General features: G+C 46.8%; 1 protein-coding gene across 4 annotated transcripts in view; it reads right to left on the bottom strand.

Moving 5' to 3' along the window:
* PRDM16 (PR/SET domain 16) overlaps positions 1 to 20,075 on the bottom strand; it is a 294,011-nt gene that overhangs the window by 37,006 nt on the left and 236,930 nt on the right. For all 4 annotated transcript variants that reach the window (XM_062012812.1, XM_062012813.1, XM_062012815.1 and 1 more), the window contains exon 4: positions 6,339 to 6,473. In XM_062012812.1, the coding sequence (XP_061868796.1) occupies positions 6,339 to 6,473 (135 nt within the window). The remainder of the gene's footprint in view (positions 1 to 6,338; positions 6,474 to 20,075) is intronic.

The raw sequence follows: 20,075 nt of genomic DNA, 5'->3' as shown, positions 1-20,075 counted from the left end.
GAAGGTCAATCTGATGGAACAGAAGCATTTAAGTCTCCTTGCTCAAAGCTGAAATGGGTCCAATGATTGGAGCTGAATTAGCACATCTTCACAGAATTATTTCTCAATTACTCTCATCTAGAGCCCGAGGACCTGAGCCCTGAAGACAAGACCTGAACCACTCCCCATGAGCAGTTCCTCCCCGTTCAGAGTTCCTAAGCACAGACCCTGGACCTTCTGAAATGCGCCAAGCACAGTGTCCCTCACCTACTGTGCCTTGTCACTGCACCAGAGGACAACCCAGCCCCATGACCCACTCATGCTGCCATTCTAAGCGTGTCAGGCATGGATTAAAGGGTCTCTGGGCCCTGCACAGCTTTCCTGAACCAAGATGAATTCCTGCACTCTGAGGATGCATTTGTTAGAAAATACCACAATGAGAAATAAAGCCCCTTTACACAAGGTGCAGGGAAGTGGAGCGTTGCACAGCATCACCACATCAGTGCACGTGTTCATTTACACCCTGCACTCATCCTCACCATCCCACCCCCAACCCAAACAGCCGTGTGCCCAGTGACACATGGGTGAACCCCAGCGGCCTCCTTCTGACAGCATGGCAGATGTCGTGGGCAGTAAGAGTGTGCTGACAGCAGGTTGCTTGTATCGAGGGGCAGAGATTCTGGACTCATCTGATTGGAATACTGTGAAAAATGAACGGATCAGAGTTAACTGCAAAGGTTTATCAGCACTGCCCTCAGCAGCAGTGCGTGGCATTGTTATTCAGGCTATCACCTACAATTAGCCCAAGTGACTCCCTGGTTTAGCTGCCACTCAGCCACATCGTTTGAGGGGAATGAAGACACAAAGCTCCTAAATGGGACAGATGGACAGTGCCACTGTGATGCTGTTTTCTTCCAGGAGCCTCCTCTCCTCCATCCTTGCCTGGTAGTGTGTGCGGTGCCCGGGCTCTCCAGCCTGCCAGGGAGCCTGTGGGGTGACACGGTGGGTGCAGGAGCACCCAGCCCCTGCTCAGCCCTTCTCCATGTCGAGCTCAGTTAACTCCAGCAGGTCCATAACACTGCAACCGCTGCTCTGCCCCAGCCGCCGCGGCGGGGTGAGCCCGGCCTGGGCAGCCTGGGTGAGGGCAGCGGGGTGATCCCATCCCGGGCAGCTGGGTGAGGGCAGCGGGGTGATTCCAGCCCGGGCAGACTGGGTGAGGGCAGCGGGATGAGCCCGGCCCGGGCAGCCTGGGTGAGGGCAGCGGGGTGATCCCATCCCGGGCAGCTGGGTGAGGGCAGCGGGGTGATCCCAGACTGGGCAGCCTGGGTGAGGGCAGCGGGGTGAGCCCGGCCGGGTCCAGGCAGCCTGGGTGAGGGCAGCCTGGGTGAGGGCAGCGGGGTGATCCCATCCCGGGCAGCTGGGTGAGGGCAGCGGCGTCCCGTGGCGGAGCGGGCCCGGCCCAGCCCGGCCCAGCAGGGGGCAGGCTCCGGCCACGGCAGCGCCCGCGGTTGCTGTTGGTTATCCTCCCCTACAAACCCACTGAGATTATCAACGGCCCGTGTGCCAACAGGGCACCACCGCCCCGCGGGAAGGGCCGTGAATCGGAGTTTCAGAGCATCGGCTTTGGTCACAAACACACAAGTTTACGATGAGATCTGACATGGAATCGCTTGTGCTGCCCCTCATGTTCCAAACCCACCCTGGCGCTTGTGTCATTTTCATCGCCGTTTCCCACGGGTTTGTAACCAGTTCTCCCACTGAAACGCCATCCATCCCTATCCTGTTGTCACCGACTGCCCCTGTGCAGGAATTACGTCCCGGGGCAGGGCTTTGAGACGCTCACCTGAAAACGCCCGAGCAGTGCAGAGCGGATGATACCTGCTTCTGCACAGGTGTAAGGAGGTGAACATACTTCTAAGAGACTGCACTTCACTGTTTCATGCTGCTTAATTTTCTGTGGATTCCACTGCAAACTAAAAAATGGTACCAAATCCTCCTTTTTCTCACTAGTTTTCTGATTTGCACTCCAACTCTCTTTCCTGCCTGTTTGTTCAACAAGAAAAGCCTTTCCCAGGACCAAAGCACACGGGATTTAACGGTAAACCTGCCTGAAAAGCAAAAGAAAGGCTAGGAAGAAGCACAGAGCTCAGGGCAAGCACGACTCAGGATGTGCAATGCCTCGCAGCTAGCCAAGAGCAAAGCACTCCAAATAGCTAACAGACATTTCTCTTTCAGCAAGCAGCCAAACCCAAATAGGCACTACAATACAAACCACAAGCTAAGAGGTCCACCTGGCTCATAGGTATGTCCACACATTTCACACTGGGATGATCACAGTAGCTGGGCAGCACTGCCACAGGACTCTCACCTTTCATTCCTGTACCCCTTCCTCTCACAACAACGTAGCTTCTCGTATATGAAAACATACCTGTCACAGCCTTTCAGGGAATATAGTACAAGCTTCCTTAAATGATTAGGGAAAACTTGGATTCTGCTGGAGTCACATTAATTTCACCAAACCTTTCATTATAACAATTAACTTCACCTTGCAATCCTGCTACTGACGGCCTGAAAACTACTGCTGCGCTTCCTTTCCTTTCTTGTTTGTTGTGCACCGAAAAAGATCAGATTTACTCATCCATCAGAGCCTTTATATCCATAAATCACTTATGTTCATCAGAACAGCAGAAGTGCAGGACAAAGGCAACTCAAGATGAGCTAAAAAGCAGGTGCTTTACGTCATCATGCCGACAGTTACCTCCTGAAGGACCAGGGCACAGCTGGGTCTCTGTGGGCTGCAGCATTACCTGGGTCTGGCCACAGCTACTTCTGCACATTCTGCTTTTGTTCTGACTCTTTCCTCTTTTGGAATTGCCTTCCCTTTGTTTCAAACAAGCCACACTGCTTTTTATTTCCTCTTTTTGAGGCATTGTACCACACAGCTAGCAACCCTGAACATGTATGTGAAACACACAGAAAGTGTCTCTGTTCTACACACACACGTAAGACTGGCTTACTAAACGGGCCTGATTTGTTGCATCACTGTAGCTCCTGTTAGCCTTTCTTTATTCCAACATATGTAACACAAGCCAAAGCAGCAGCTCTCATCCTGAAAGCAAGCTCATGGCTATTACACTTATTACACAGCCTATTTACTATTACAGCTTCCCCAGTAAGAACAGCCAAACTGCTGAAGAATTTGCCCCGTGAAGGCAGCAGCAGCAGCATGAGAAACATCAAAGAGAAGTCATGCATTATTTTTCCAGATGCATTTAGCAAATCATATCATTTTTCTACCATTCTTTTCCATAACCCTTTTAGAAATACAATTCCCAGTCAATCAAGGATCTTCTATTCTTTCCAAACACCCATCAGGTAGGAATAACCTGGCTCGTGCTATTTTACACTTGAAAAATGGTTTCACAATGAAAAAATAGTTAATGCAATGTCTCAACTGATTTCTTCCTAAATAGCAGCATGTTAATCTGTAAATTGAGGGGGGAGCATCCAGAGGTGCAGATTCTGCTGTCAGTTACTCACTAAAAATCCAGGAAAATTGTCTGTCCATTCTGGGAATGTTCCCAAGCTACCAAAGAACAAACAGAACATGGTCTGGGGAAGGGGGGAGGAGCAAAGGACCATCTCCCCACCTGAACATGGTGATTTTTTTGCTTGAAAAGCAAACGCTTTTGATGAGAGGCTGAGCTGTTTTACAGGGAATCTGTTACTGCAAAAGCTTATCTTTTCTTTAGGTATTTACAACAAACACCAAGTCTTTGCATGCCTACTGAGCAGGAATCATGAAGTCTCTCTCCCTGGTTTTTGAGTCCTTGTGATGCAAAAATGTATCCTGCTAACAATGTGAAATTAAAGTTCCAACCAGCAGCGCTGGGAGAAAGCACTAAGTAGAAATGAGCAATGCTTAGTCACTCTGAGAATTTGTAACGTGTTTCCAGCTTTAAGAGTCACTGGTAAGGGCACAGTGCTCCTCTCCCAGATCTCTCCTTTCTCACATATGGGATGCTCAGAGCACCAGCACCTGGCAGAATCTCACCATGAGCTCTGTGTGGGGTTCTGTGCACAAGAAAGTAAGTTTGAAGTCCACACAAATGTGTTTTTCTAAACACACCCCACAGGGAAAAGGAGGGGATTTTGTTTTTAAAGCCTACAATGGCCCTGGACAGAAACACACACTTGTATGAGGAATCCAGCTCAATGCCTTTGGCTTCAGTGGAGCAATCCCAAGAATAAAATTGCTCACACTCAGAGGTACCTGCAGGAAGATGATCTGCATCAATCCCACCTGCACCTCCTTTTGAGTAGCACAGAACTCACATTGACACCAGCTAAATAAAAACTAATAAAGTGTAAAACTATGTTGTCCAACTAGGCCTAACTACAGTATCTTTGAGAACATCTGCCACCATGGCTTTGGGATTTACCAGTTCAGTGTTTTGTAGGACCCAGATGAAGAACTTGAAGCTCCAAGTACTGCTGCCACTCCACTGAGTCCATGGGCTGTCCCATCAACAGCTTAGGAAACAGTAATCTGGCGTTACTCCTCTCCCCAAAGCATCCAGTGCCTCGTTATCAATCACCATCATCTGATGCTTTTTACATGGGATTTTTTCATTCTCACCAGCTGGCCTGACCCTAAGCCCCTTCAATCTTTTGGGAAAGAAGGTTGAGGGAGGGGGAAAACACTTTGCTTTGCTGTTTCATTATATTCAGCACCTTTTTATTTCCTTCCCCCGAAGGAGCATTTGCTTGCTATCCACCCCCTTCCATGTGACTTCTTATTAAGACATTGTAAAAGAGTGCTCATTACAGAGGAAACAAATAGAGAGAAGACGAGTGTGTAAGATAAACAGTTGTTGTTTCTCATCAGCTTGCTGCACACACTAAAAATATGCACAAATAAAGATCTCCAGCTGAGGGACAAGGACAGAAGGACGTGCAGTGGACTGGGCTTAGAACAGAATGTGATACAGCCTGCAGGTTTCTAGCAAATTTTGCTTCTATATATATGTAATCCTTAATGTAAGCACTGACAAGAACCTGGGAAAAGCTGGCAGTGTACAAGTTAACATTTTAAAAGACAGAAGTAACAGGTGAGGGGAAATGTTACAGCCCCTGAGAGATTTATCCTGTCACTCTGTGAAACTGAGCCACAGGAGCAGCCCTGTGTGTGCCACAGAAAGCACCCAGCAGCTCCCAGTGTCATACAAGGGGCTGATAATAAATGTTGGCTCTTGGTTAGAAGGCTCCTTGTTGTAAGAGCACTTGTGAGTAGTGGTGAGTGGGTACTGAAGCAATCAGCAGCTCATTTTAACTAAGCAGGCTGAACTTTAGAGCTTTGTGCCTCAATCTCTTCTAGATTGCTTAAATCATGAACATTTGTGATATTTTTGCATTGTTGGTTTTTTTCTGCATCCAAAGTTAAATTCCTTAAAAGCATTTTAAAGCAGGAGCTGAGTTCACCAGGTGGGCTGACACTTCGGTGCCCCTGAGCTGCTCTCATTCCACGGGAGCTGCCTTACTTCAGACTCACTATGCTTTCCCTGTCCCTTCCACATTTGTACATGCTTTTGTTAGAAGTTTATTATTCTATCCTCTGCTCATTTTTGGTGTGTGCACTCAAATCCACCTGCTGTTTGCTAACTGGTACATTAAGACTGCATTTCTCCTCCAGGTTAGGTCTGAAACATGAATTTACCTTTGAGCTGTACCTAACGTGAAGTTTGTGAAACGCCCAACTTGGATTGCTCACCTTGCATGCATTTTGGGGTTTAAGCTTCAAAGACCTTTACAAACATTAGCTGACATGATCAGAATCCTGCTGACTGCAGGCAATACCCCTCTCCCACACCCTCACCTGGACACTGCTCTACCAGCACTTCTGTAATATGCCTACTACATTTTTACTTTCCTTCCTTCTCATCAGACTCCCAAACCATCTCTCTCTCCTAAGTACAGACCACAGCTGAGTTCACACCTTGGAATCCCGCTCCCTACCCACCACTGTCAACAAACTTCCTGTGGTTTTGATGGCAACAGAATGCCCACAACTGGCTGCCGTTTGTCTCATGGTGTTTTGCTAACATAACCTGTGCTTCACTCCAGGTGTTAATGTTTCACACCATCTTCCCCACCACAAAAGGAGTCAAGGACTGGAAGATCACGAGCTCAAGAGTTTTAGATCACTGCAGGGATGCCACAGCAGAGCTGCTGAGCAGACAAATCCCTCAGTCACTTCCATTCCGTGCTGCCATCACCCACTGCGCCCCGGCCAACCCGCCCCGGCATCTGTGGAAGCGGCGAGGGGAGCTCAGCAAGCCGGCAGCTGCCGCAGCGGTTACCTGGTCGTTGAGGTGACACACAGCTAGATTCTGTTCGTCACAGGAACAGGCCACACGGATGTATTTCAGCCAGTTCCCAGCTCCACTCTGGCCAGCATCAATGCAGAACTTCTCACTGCCCAGCTCATCGGCAATCTGCAGGAGAAGAGAAGAAACACACGGGTCACCCACCATCAAATGTCACTACAGAAAGGAGGATTCTAAAATAGAAATAGAAAGGAGACAGCTGAAGGGTTTATAGAATTAATAACAACACATAGGAAAAGACTAAAATCTTAGCTCTTAGTCATAATCTGAAGTTCCTGGTTTGCAGAACCTCAGAGGACACATATCAGAGCTGTCCACGAGTAACAGAGTCAGGATCACAACTGTTATGGAGACACACAGAGTGACAGTATCCCCAGCAGGAATCACAGCAGATAACTTCAAACTGTACTGATTTTAATGACATGGCCCTTACACTGCTGTCTTCACGTTATCCATTTTATCCTTTTGTGCATCATCATGCTCCTTTTGTTTAGTAAACTTTCAAAACAGATCCCTTTCCACAGTGCTGTGAAACTGCTTTAAAAAGTGCTGTAACAAATGACCTTGTAATTTATACATCTACAACGGTGGAAATTCACTGAGACTGAGGGATGTGTGTGGTTGAAGGCAAGATCAAATTTGGCTAGCGTGCAGAAGAGGAATCCTTCCAAATAAAGCCTATAAGCACTCAGAAGTCCAGGTGTGAAAAAAGGGTTAATTAAAGGGTCTAAAGAAAATCCCTATTTTACCAGGAAGAGATTTAGCACTTTTTCTTTCTTAGGACAGTAAAGTAAGCTTGCTAACACAGAAACAGATGCTCAATTTTCACATCAACATCTGTGACGATCCATTTTGCAACTTGCTCAAAAGAGCACGTTTTAAAGATGACACAGGACAAAGTGAAGAAGGGCACTCTGAGTCCTGAATAAGGCTCACTCATGGGCCTCCTTATTACAGAAACTCTTCTTTTCCCTAGACTTAGATTTCCCTCTACCCCTACCAGACCCTGTGTCACTGCAAATTACTTCAGTCATCAAAGGCTCTTAACATGCTTTTACTAGCAATTAATTCTCTCAGAATCTCATGGGATACAGTAATACTTTCCCATCTATTTCAAGACAGAGAAAAAAGAAAAGCCAGGAACAAAGGAAAGGAAAAAATAAAACACAGTGATGACAGCAACAAATCAAGTATGAAGTCCAGCTGAGAAATGTTGGAGTGACACTGTCAGACGAGGCTGTGGCTCAGCAGCCCCAGACCCCCACAGCACATCAGGACCACACCAGCTCTGCCACTCTCCAGCACCAGCTTAGCTTGGCCACTCAGCCAGGCAGCCTGTGGCATCACTGGTCCCAGCAGACATACCCTGGCCTCTCACCTCCAACACTGACTGTTTTTCCTCAAGCTACATACATTAAAATGAAGAGGAAATCCTTTAGTTTTGTGACACACTTGTGAGGGATTCCTGCTCAACTCACAGCAGCAGAAGCAGCGACAGAATTTAGTTTCCACTTCAACTGTCTTGGCCACAGAACATCATCCTTTCTCTTGGGAGAGAAACTCTGCCTTCATTTAACAGCTTGAATAAGCAGCAGCCCACTAACCTTCCAATACCATCAATTTATACAGCAGCAATCACTGCAACCAAGTCACCCTGGGAATACAATATGGCAAGTTTCAGGACAGCATAAATTAGCCTGTTTTACTTCATAGCTGTGCCTTACAGACACTCTCTCTCATGTTCCACAACTGTTTGGTTGAACACACCTGGACAGCTCTGGCAAACCCCAGAATTTAGCTCAAATTCACCAACTGTTTTGCAGGGCGCCCACACAAGGCTCGACAGCTCAGCTTCAGAACAAGGTCCTGCCTAAGCTAGAAATCACCTGAAACTCTGTGGTTTGATCTGAGTGGAGCTCTAAAACCCAAAGAGGGGGTGTGAAATCTCACAGCTCAAAATGAGGAAAAAAGAGGCTGTATGAAACCCTGAGAACTGAAGCCCCTGTTTTTCACACACACTCACTCTACCCCATAAATAGAACAAGGCATCACGGAACAAGGCCTGGCGGGGTCACTGAGTGGTACTTTGCATTTTACTGCCCTCATCGAATGGTTTTGCTCCTGTACTTATCAATAAGGAATCTTTGAAATGGGAGCAGCTGGAAAACAAATGTTACAGAGGTAGGAGAGAGTGGACAGAGCACTACCAGCAATGCTGCTGTTGAACAGCAGTGAGTTATCAGTCACACCCTGAAGCACAGTGAAGCAACCCTGCGAGTCCTCCTGCCCCATCACATACAGCAGTACAAGGCATTGGTTTTAACTAGGGAATTCCCTGGGATTTCTGCTCACACATCGTCCCTTTCCAATCACAACGGGCTGGCAGCACACAGGCAGTTCACTGCAGTTCAAGCTGAAACGACAGAACTGCACTTGAGCAGATGGGCAGACCCTGAGATGGAAATCCTGGCAGCCTGGGGCCAGTGAAGCATCTGCACGTGGAGCTGGCCAGTCCTGGGAAGAACTGCAAACTGTGCAAGTGACTGAAGCACGGCAGAAAAGTACCACCACTCAGCTGGCACATCCCTGAACCGTGGCAGCATCACTGTCCAGTAGCACACAAAGGCAGGAAACATGGAGCCTGTAATGAAGCCACTGAGCAGGGAGTTGAGACATGTGGGATGACATCCTCAACCTCCGAAAGCGCCCTCCCGGACCAACATCCCCCCTCTGTCTTCAGAGCTGCCCCTCGGGGCTCCCATGGCCACCACAGAGGAGACACCAAAGCAGAAGCTCCTTCAAAACCCTGCCCAGCAGCTGTGCTACCTTTTATGCATGCCACAGAGACCTGACTCTGGACTTTCACCTCTTCCATCTGCTGCAGTTTGATTCCCTAAATCTGAGGAGGAAACCTTCATCAGGAATGAGTGAAAATTAATCACAATATGATGCAACCATGTGGAACAAATTATTAGTAAGTTGCTCAGAACGCCTGGTCTGCAGTTTTACTTGGTGGAAGCTCTTGTAAGTCTAGATTTATCTAGCTTTCTAATCCTCAAGGAACACGACCTGATTAATAACAGCATTTTCTTCTGTGTGCTGCAGAACCAGGTACAGAGTGAGAGCCTTCTTGAGTCCAGCTCTTTGTGGTTGACACCTCTAATTAAAGACCGAGTTCACACACTCATGCTCTTTTCTGATGTTCTAGATGAAAGTTACACCAAATGTTAAAACTTACTGAGAAATCCCATAGTAATCAGTAACTATTCTCTGCAGAATGTATTTTTTCCCCTCAAAGGTGCACACACAGAATAATGCTCCAAGTCCCTCTTTCCCCCACCTTAAAAAGCTCCGGAAAAACGAAGTGAAAGCTCTCACCACATCTTCTTCCAGATTAGACCAGAAGGAAATCAGAAATTTCCTCTGGCAAAATTCTTCAAACCAACTGTTTACAAGCCACTGTCAGTAACAAGAAAGCCCCTCTGTTGGAAGGCACATCAACCATTCATTTTTGTATCTTCTCTAGAAGCAGCACGACCAGCGCCAGAGGCAACTGACGCTCTGAGGAAGACCAAAGGAGAAAGGAAAGGGAGGGAGAGAATAATCTATGCATACTTTAAAGGTTGTGAATGGAAGCACAGAGGAGTCATCCCACAGCTGAGTGCTGGAAGGTTCAACTCACCACAGCCACCTGATTTGGGATGTACTCACTGAAACTGTCGTTATTTAGTTCTATGGCTATTCCCAGTTCAGACCAGTACTAAGCTCACGTCTACCAGGGACTCAGCAGCAGCTAAGATCATTCATCCACAGATATCCCTGTTTTCCTAGGGAGGTGAAGGCTGAGATCAGATATTCAGCACTACCAGCTAAAAAATAAAAGGTGCCACAGGAAGAAACACGCTGCACCACCCTGATTATCTGAACTACAGTATCACTGCCCCACAGAGCTGTGCAAGAACACATCTTCCCTGCCTTACCTCTTCCCCAAGTTAAGCTACAGGTGGTCTGTCCCAGACATGCACTTGCAGATCTGCTGGCAAATCAAGCTTTCACCTGGGCTGCACCCTGTGGGCATTCTGATGAAGTTAATTATTGTGGGAGCATTTCCTTTGCCTCATCTCTCACTGATCAGTCTTCCATTTTGTCCCACCCACCCAATCATGGACTCCTCATGGCTTTTCTTTCCTTGAACATACCAAGAGCCAGTTCTTTTTCCTCCCTGCTGCAGATGGCAAACTCAGTACATACTGCTATTTATTAACCCAAGGCACCTCCCACCACTTTTGTCTTCAAATTCGACAGTTCATCCAAGTATCTTCAACCCAACTCCCCTTCCTTGCTGGTATCAGTGTCATGATTATGTCTTGCTGAGATGTTTGCTACCTTCTCACAGAATGCTTTCTTTTCCCCAATCCTTCTCCTGTTCAGCCTGCCCGGTTAAAGCAAATGCACCCTCATCTTTGGTTGGATTACAAGGGTTTAAACTGGCCCGCTGTAGAGACATGAATTTTGGATCCAGACCCACAATGCTGTCTGTGGTTGTGGTTCAGACTCATCTCTACCCAGCCAAAAGGAAATTGTTGTCATGTTCCAGGACTCACTTTGCAGCTTCATCTGCCGCCTGCTGACCGGCGTTCAGGATCGGGATCCAAAAGGCTTGTTGATCTTGCAAAAGGCCCTGTTGCACCATTTATTAACATCAGAAATGCTGAGTTATGGACCAAAAGTTATGGAAAAATCCTTTCAAACGTTTACAATTTTTTTTGCACATCATTTGAGGTTTCCTGCTTCTCTAATTTGTGGGCTCTCCGTTGGGTTGTTTCTTTCAGGTTTTAATGGGCAGCGTCCAACATTTGGCCTCCGCAGAGGTGTGTGCAGGGCTGGAATGCCTGGGGATCTGTCGTCAGTTAGCCTAATGGATTCCTAGTGTGCACGAAGAAACGAAGCAACCATGAGCTTGCCATCAGTGACCCAGCATCCTGTTGCTATAACATCCCTCCCCAGAAGCTGAAAGTGTAATAAACCTTCTCATCCCATAGTTGCAGGATCTGCCTTTGACAGTTTGGCTGATGTACACATTTTATTTGGCAGGAGTTAGAGGGAGATTTTTATCCTAGCCCCCCCTCCTTTTTTTCTTTAATGACCCACGAGCTGATTTAGAGCAATAAACTGTTGCCATGAAGTTTTGTTGTTTCTTTTAAATAAAGGGGAGGGAGGGACTGCTACGATTTATGACTTTCAGAAGTAACTGAAACAGAAAGTCCATTCTTGCCACAAAATGAAGAGAAAAAGACTTCGTCCAGAGAAACACCTCTGTCAATGTGTAGACATGAAGCCTAGATGAACTCATAAATTCAGCACTCTGCCTGCAATTAAGCAGGCTTCCTGGTGATTTGACAAAGAGTTAATGAGAAACGTGTCAGACAAAAACAGGTCACAGCACTGAACACCGACGGGACGAGCAGCTGAGCCAAACCCCATTTGTTTGCTGCTCCCAGCTTAGGGACACAGGAACAGCTCTAAGTATATTCAGCAAGAACTACTTCTGTTTCTATACATTCCTTGCTCAAACTTAAAGTCCTACTGCACAGCCTGGAGTCAGCTCCCTGTGCCTGGAAATGCCAACGATAAGGAGGGATAAGCGTTAGTCCGAGAGCCCCAACCTGCGCCTTAACTCAGGCGTGTGCAGCAGAGATGCTCAGCTCTCCAAGCACTTGTGGCCCAGGGGACTCCATGTTCAAGTTCAAATGCTATGAGATGCCTGCAGATCAGAAAACTCCATTTATCTGCGACTGACTTTGTGGCTCCGTGGACTGGCTGTGGCCATCCTCAGGAGTGCCCTCATCCACATTCACTCCCGTTTGCACCCAGGCTTTTGGATTTCCAGTGGAACTGCCCAGCTCTGCAGCAAACGCCCAGAGTATGCAAATATTGGGGAAGCTCAGAAGAGAGGAAAGAAATCTTTACAGATCTCCTGTTGTGCTACCATATCATCTGGTTTCACAAAGGATCTGGAGGGAAAACATCAGCAAGCTCCAGGGAAGGCTGTTACCAAGACATATTTCTGCAACAGAAAAATAACCTTCTCATTCCTTTTTCCTACCACATCTAAAGAATTTTTCACATGAGAAATCACATGAAAAAAAGGTTGTTTTCCACCAAAAAGTCCTGTTCAGTTTCCAAAGCAGAGGAGTCTGGATACCTCGCACAAGCTTTGTAAGCGAATTTCTTGAGTGTATTTGAATCCAGCTGAGCCTTTTGAAGGTCTGCCCGTTATTAACTGCTATTCTCCTGCCTACCAGCACAAACCAGCCAGCAAATATTTCCTAAGTGTCAGTTATCCTCATATGAGGATAAAAAGTCTGCAAAACTGCAGTGTCATTGATGTGTCTTTCAGGGTCTGCAGATCCATTCCAGCTGAACATACGTCAGACCTGACCGTAAACGCGAAGCCTCGCAGGAGAAACCAAGGGCAGCAACAATTATACAGCACAGCATTTGCAGAGCTTGTTATAGACAGTGCCCACAAAAGCATCTCCTGCTCTACAAAGCAGCTTGATGCAACAGGCCCCACAGCGTTTCAGATGCTGTATTGATTACAAGGCACAGCAAGTTCTCTGCAAAATGGTAAAGAGGAGAAATCAAGACCTCTTGAGAAAAATCAACACTGGCTCTGCTTTCTTCCTCCTTATATTCCTGCTTTGGAGGTGTAGCTTTGCTACCCAGAAGACAATCCCAAATAACACAGGATGTCAAAGAAGGTGCTACCAACGCATGAAACCAGTTCCACCCCCTGGCATTTCTCTCTTTGAGGGCAATCAGCTAAAGCTTGCACAGCAACACCTAATTACCACGCAGAAAAGCAGAAAGAAAAATGTCAAAACAGAAGAAGACTTTCAAGATGACGGCAGGCATTTATCCCAACAAAAGCTCATTTTTCCCTGGTAATGTAATTCATACCACACTGATTGAAATTCAACACTGAACTGCAAAAAAATCAAATCACAGGTTTGCCTTGGATATTGTACACACAGCTCCAGAAAGGGATTTCCAGTTCTTTGCAATATACACACGCAAGAACTTTGAAGTTTTCCTCCCCCCTGGAAGAGTTCAAGACATCACACTCCCGTGTTCTGCTTCATTTTCCCTCTTTTAAGAAAGAGTCATTAGTAACGTGCTAAAAGAGATGAAAAACGCAGCATCTAAACCAGATGAAAAATGAAGGGGAACTCCAGAGGAATTTTGCCCCCAAATCACAGGGTTGTCTTCAAATGTACGAGATCATACAAACACTGTTGGGTTCTTGTTGGTTTCTGAGCCTGTTGTCTGGAACTGATTCACCTTGGGGTTCCCCTGCGACCGGCAATTAAGAAACCTGCAGTCCTGTACTAATTGCTTGTTTCCAGGACCTGGGTCTTTCCACTGAACATTAAAAGCAGCGAGACATGCATCACCTGTTATGATGAACCCAAAGGAACTGGCTCCTTCCCATTATCAGCCATCACAGCCCGCCTTCCAAGCTCTGACTGGCCTCTTCAGGCGTGTGTGGGCACTTTGCTGGGTCAGTACGTGTGGAGGTTGCTGCTGCTTGTTTTAAATCACTTCTTATTACTACAGCTTTGTTTTAATAAGGTTTTGGGAATGGAGCTGTGGAACACCACTACCATGCAGCCCTCCTGTGAGTGATTTATCGGGAGCACCGAGTGCCAAAACCATTTGCTGCATTTTACACGCTGCCCAGAAAAGCAGCAGCATGCAAATGCCCATTCACACTGCTGTGTCAGTGACAAAATAGCAGCCCCTTTGCAGGGAAAGCAAAGGCCACTGAAGGATCCAGCAGAAGACCCACATGAAACAACATTGCCTTAGGGCCCCTTACAAGCCTCTTCCTCAGGAAGATCTGGGCCCATCATCCCCCAGCCCTGGCAGCTCCGCTCCCTTCCCCTGCAAACCTCTTGCCCTCACATTATCCTCCACCATTAATAATATATGAAACAAATTACAACATCAATTATCCAGGTACCCCAGGGAAAGGTGAAAGAATCCACAGTTTAGGTCCTTGAAATTGCATGTATTTTCCATTTAATTAATAGATTTGGGGACACACGGCTCAAGTTCATGGAACAGGAGGAAGAGCCAGATAACTGATGTCCAGGCAATTAAGCCCAAGTCCTGCAGCATATTTGATGGATACCTCTGTGCCTCACTTCCCAAAGCTGAGAAGAGAATCATTCCTAAATCTCAATATGGGGAGTTACCTTGACACCTGGTTTTGGTGCTTGGACCATGTTTTGAACAGCTCATCACACCACAGATCAAGCTTTCTGACAGAGAACAGAAATTGCAATGCAACAAGACTGAGAGGTCTCTTGAGAGCAAGGGAAGGACACGAGGTTTTATTCTGCACGTGCCTGGTGCCAGTTACACCCACGCAATGGCCAACACGGTGCCGGTCTCATTTCTGCCATCGCTTCAGCCACGACCTTACACTTTCAGAACTGAGAGCACAAAAAAAAAGGGAAAAAAGAAAGGCAGAAGCACAGGCAAGGCAGGTCCTGCCCTCCCCCAGAGCCCACAGCACCCAGCACAGCTGCACAGCCTTTCATTTACACAGGAAACCACCCCAAAGGTGCCACAATCATACAAGGAAGCACAGTCCTTGTGATCCTTCTTATCAGAAATGAGTAAAGCAGCTGCTTTGCAGACCATTCTCGTGCTCTGTAGAAGGTGTGAAATAGATGAGTTTGTGAACTAGGTTGGCACTGAGAAAAAGAATGAAAGGATATTATAGGTTTCCCTCCTGAGCAAGGCAGCTGATCGAAAACAGGAACAGCAGAGCCTTGTTTAAAGAGCTTTGAAAACAAAGCTGCCATCTCACACCAAGCCAAAGAGAAATTTTCTCTTGATGTAGTAACAATGTACTGCTCACCTCTCATGAAGCCAAAAAGTGTGACTTCTTTATAGTTGATATTTACTGAAAACATTACCAAAAGGTGCAAAAACAAGGTGCTGAAGCCTGTGCACCCGTTCCACTGTAGCAGGCGAAGCTCCCACCCTGCTGCACAGCATCCTGCAGCAAAGCTGCCTCCTGGTTCAGCTGAAACACACACACACACAAACAAGACTGCAAGAGACCTCCCCAGCACCAAGGCAGGAGCGATGCTTTCTGTCTGGTCAGGTACTTGAGGGTCTCCCTTGGGATGCTCAGGTGGTGTGGCCAGGACAGTGACAGGCACAGTTCTTGGCTCATGGAGCCTCTTATCTACAGAACTTCTATACACCCTCCTAGAACAATCACCTTCCTTTTCTGGCACTTGCATCCTCCAAATAATATTTTCTGTTGCCCTTTCTCAGTCAAACACAGGGAAATGTCCCTGGTTTTGTTTATAAAGCAAGCTCTACAATTCTTCAAGCCCAAACTTCTTCCTTTTTTCAAACCTATGTCCAATGAAGGACTGGCTCAAGTATTCCCTTCTAAAGTTTGGTGATTTGAGCTCTCTGCAGCTGAAACTAAACAAGTATCTTGTCTGACATCACAAACTGAAACCCTAGTTATAAGGAAGTACAAGGGTAAACTGCATAGTCCCAAGTGCTGCCTGGATGAACTTTACCCCAAGCCAATTCATCTACTTATGAAATGATACACCCCAGGGAATTGATCCTAATGATAAATCTGCCCTTTGAATACAATGAGAAACAACGTTTTGAAATCTCCAACTCACATCTTCTACCATCTCTGTGTCAAAAGACAGTTCAGCAGAATGATGTTGTTAAGGTAACTGCTCAGCCACAGCAAAGTGTCAAATGAAAGGTACACAGATGCCTCTGCTCAGGTTATTTTACTCAGGCAATTCCCACACATCTGGTTCTCTGATAGTGAGTCCCAAAACAATGCATCACCTGACATAACATATATCTTGCAATGCCTGAGCAAGTCAGGTTTGAGTTAGGAGATTCTGATAAGGTCCATACAGAGCTTCTTATCTTCTTATCTTCTGTGGACACCTGTCTCAAGCCTTAGCTAAAGCCAACATTTCGCATTTTAATCCACCTTTTAAGCCAGCAGAAGACTTCTGTTCTTCTTAAGATGAGCTGGTTTAGATCCAAACAGAAGGGAAATAAAATAAGAACAGCATTTGCCTTTTATAGCAGTTTTCTCAACTACCAGAAAGCCAGACTTCGATCCAGAAGATGAGGATGACAAGTATTTGCTTTCCAAAATGGCCCCACCACAGAATGGGAAAATGCCTCAGCTGTTAGAGACAATACAACAGCATCCTCGGGTCAGGAGAAGGGAACCTACGTCCCACCTGGGCCTCTCTCTCCCTCTGTTTAACAGGGGAGATGTTTGCTCCTTGTACAGACTTTGCTTGTGATTGAGATCTCAGTATCACATCCATTGTTTCAGCGAGTGAGCACCTACTGTAACACACACATCCCCTCCTCCAAGCCAACTGCCAAAACGTGCCTGTCAAACACAAGACAGGACACAAAGCCAAAGGCCTGGAAAAAGAGGATCAAGGATTTTTTAGCTCTCTGAGCAGCACACAGAACAGCAATACTTTCTGAGGTCAAGTCTCAGTCTAACCGTGAGGATGGCTGTGAGTGAGGGTGGTTGTGTCTCCTCACTGGCAGCTTTTCCACCACTGAAACACTCCTGGATAAGAAATTCAAAGACTTCCAAGTATTTCAAAGGTCCATCTGATAATACACTGAAAATCTTCTTCATTAACAGATGGAGATACTTTTTTCTGGTGATAGTTTCCTTCCTATTTTTAAGTTAAAAATCATTACACAAGTCCCTTTCCACCATAAAAATAAGTATTAATGGCATGCTAAGTAGGAAGCACCAGATCACATTTTTAGCAGCACTTTAGCACACAAAACAAGTGAAGCATGTGGTGAAAAGAACAATATTGTCTTCATTCCCTTTGCAAATGCCCACACAGTGAGTCGAAGCAACTGCAGGAGCCTTGAAATGCCGTTGAAACAGTTTATTGAGACCTAATCCTACAGCCTTTAAAAAAATCCAAGAGCACAGTATTTCCATGGTATAAATGATTCCTGTCTGTCTCTGGCAGCCCCGTGAGCTCTCTAAGGATGAACATAAATTCAGTTCTACCAAATGAAATCTGAACATCCATCAGCCACACAACATTTTAATTGGGGCAATTCTGAACCGTTTTTGGAAGAGCTGTACGATAGCAGAGTCCACAAAGGAGATATGACACAGATGCCTTCTCCCTCGAGCTGACTGCTTTTATTAATTGCTCTGGCAGAGATATACTCACATTGATGTTGTCAGTGTGTGAACAAAACCTCATGGACAAAAATGGTTTAATTAAAGCAGAAAAACGTGGTTTATGGGTGGTTAGCAACTCTGTTCTTTAAGGTCAGTAAAACTTTCACAAGCGATTAGATAAAAATAAATCTTAGGAAAACATTTGCACCAAATATGTCTCTTACACTTTACACTGAAACACACCATGAAAACAGACCTAAGCAGGCGCATGGACCCAATAAGCTGCTGGCTTCACCTCTGAGGGTGATTTCATATGGCTGCAGCTCTGTCTTTCTCTGCTTTGATTAAGAAATCTACCCCTGCAGTTCAAACTGACTGCACCTCCCTGCATCCCCTTCTCTGCTGGGGCATCGTGGACTTCAGAAGATAAGCCAAGGGAAGAGAAAGTCACCCCTTGTCCCACTCTGCCTCATGCTGCCCAGCATGGACCAGTGTCAGGGTACTGTTGGGCTGGGGAAAGAGTCACCTGGCAGCAGGGGCTCTGCCAGCTCTGCTTTCCTGCTGTTTCCAAGAGCAGAAGGGATGTCTGTCTGTAAATAACCATATGAATGTTTGCACACCGCTTTGGAGACGGAAGGAATGTTTGGAAAACACACCCACCCCGACACTCAGGTGTGTACAAAACACTCTGTTACACATCCCTTGCTCCAGGCTTGACAGCAGAGACAGTAAATCCTGTTGAACTGAGGCGCTTTGCTGCAGGGCACTGTCCCTGTCACCTGAAATCAGGCAGCCAGGAGATGGCCCAGCTGAGGGAAGCGCAGGCACCCGGAGGGACTGGTGCTGTGACGCAGAGTGGAGCAGCCCCGGCTGCAGTCCCAGCCCCGACACAACGCTCCCTTTGTTGACAGACAATATTCCTAAGAGAGATGTTGTCCCAGACCAAAGCTGGGCATAGATGTAGATCTCACATTCTAATAAATAAAAATAAATATCTGACCTCAAGTAAAAGATCCTTCACTTGACACTCCTGATCATTTTTTATACTTGAAGCTCAGTTTGTTCTGGACTGGGTCCAGCCATCCTACGGTAACGTAACAGCCTTTTCCTTTACAGGAACAAAAGTCCTTTTCTAGTCCTGAGGGCCAGCAAGTTTATCCAAATATTCTCAGTTTACTACTAGCCCCATTTGGAACAGCCACAGCCCCGAGCAGCACCCTGTGCCCCTGCAAGCTGCCCGGCTGCAGGGAGCCCAGCACGTGCCCTCCGCGGCCTCCCCCACAAAGGGCTGCTCACATCTGATAGCACCGCAGAAAAACACACACACAGAGCAGCTCCTCCTCCCCCTCCTGCCATCTCCCCGGGAAGAATGTTTGGAAATGCTAAATAGTCTTTTCCATGTTTCTACATCAGTTCTTATTTTGGCTAAGCTTGTCCAGTCTGTTAGCAGCTGCCAAATGCATGAAGTAATGAGAAAGCATAGGGAGAGAAAGCTGACTTCATTCCAGCAGCACTGGAGCTAACACACCCAGTATGTTCTGGGGCTGTCAGCACGTTGCTGAAGTGGACCTCATTAGCAAATCTGACTTTAACAACCAGAGGAGATGCATTCCTTGGTGCCACCTTCCTTCAAGCTGGGTCTGACCTGCGCATCCGTCACTTGGCTGATACAGCTAGAAAGCAGCTGTGCAGCTCCTACCGCAGCACTGCTCCCCCCACTGCCCCCAAACGTGATCTGCAGCTGCTGATGCTGATCACACCAGCCCTGGAGGCTGCCAGGGATGTGCAAGAAGAGCAAAGAGGCCAGACACAAACTGCTCACCTGGAGCGTGACACGTCTGCTCGGCCGCTGAGGGACACAGCTCTGCACACGGGTAACCTGGTGCACAAAACACTGCACTGGGGTAGCTCTATCACAGCCCAGCCCCACCAACAGAAACAACACACCTTCTCTGTTGCTTAGAATTAAAACTCCTCTGTAGAATATCAACAACACAAAGGCCCAGAGCCCTCGGGAGAGATGAAGCACATTTCCATCCTACACAGAGCTGGTACCGCTGCCGACGGGGCAACACTCTCCAGGACACGGGCAGAGCAACAGGAGACCATCCAGGGCAGAGCAAGGGGATGAGATGGGGTCTAGAAACACGTGGTAAGGAAAGCTGGGAAGAAGTGGAGTTGACAGCCTCCAGTTCAGACTTTAGGACACTATCTAACAATCAAGAGAACAACAAAAAAAAAGGACAATCACCTAAATGGATTGTGTAGTCCATCTGGAAAGAACAGGTTAGACAAATATCTGCCCCAAATGCCCTGGAGACGCTGTGCTGGTCACTGAGTGTCACAAGGTGGCTTCTGCAGCCTCTGGATGACTAAACATGTTGCATTAAAATTAAAAGATCAGGCCACCTGCTTTGAACAAATGCAAACTGATTAAACTCAGGCTTTCACAAAACCTAGAATTG

This window comes from Colius striatus, chromosome 21 (genome assembly GCF_028858725.1).
Source record: "Colius striatus isolate bColStr4 chromosome 21, bColStr4.1.hap1, whole genome shotgun sequence".
Lineage (NCBI taxonomy): Eukaryota > Metazoa > Chordata > Aves > Coliiformes > Coliidae > Colius > Colius striatus.
Note: the sequence above shows the minus strand (reverse complement) of the source record. Positions and strands in the feature narration are given on the sequence as shown.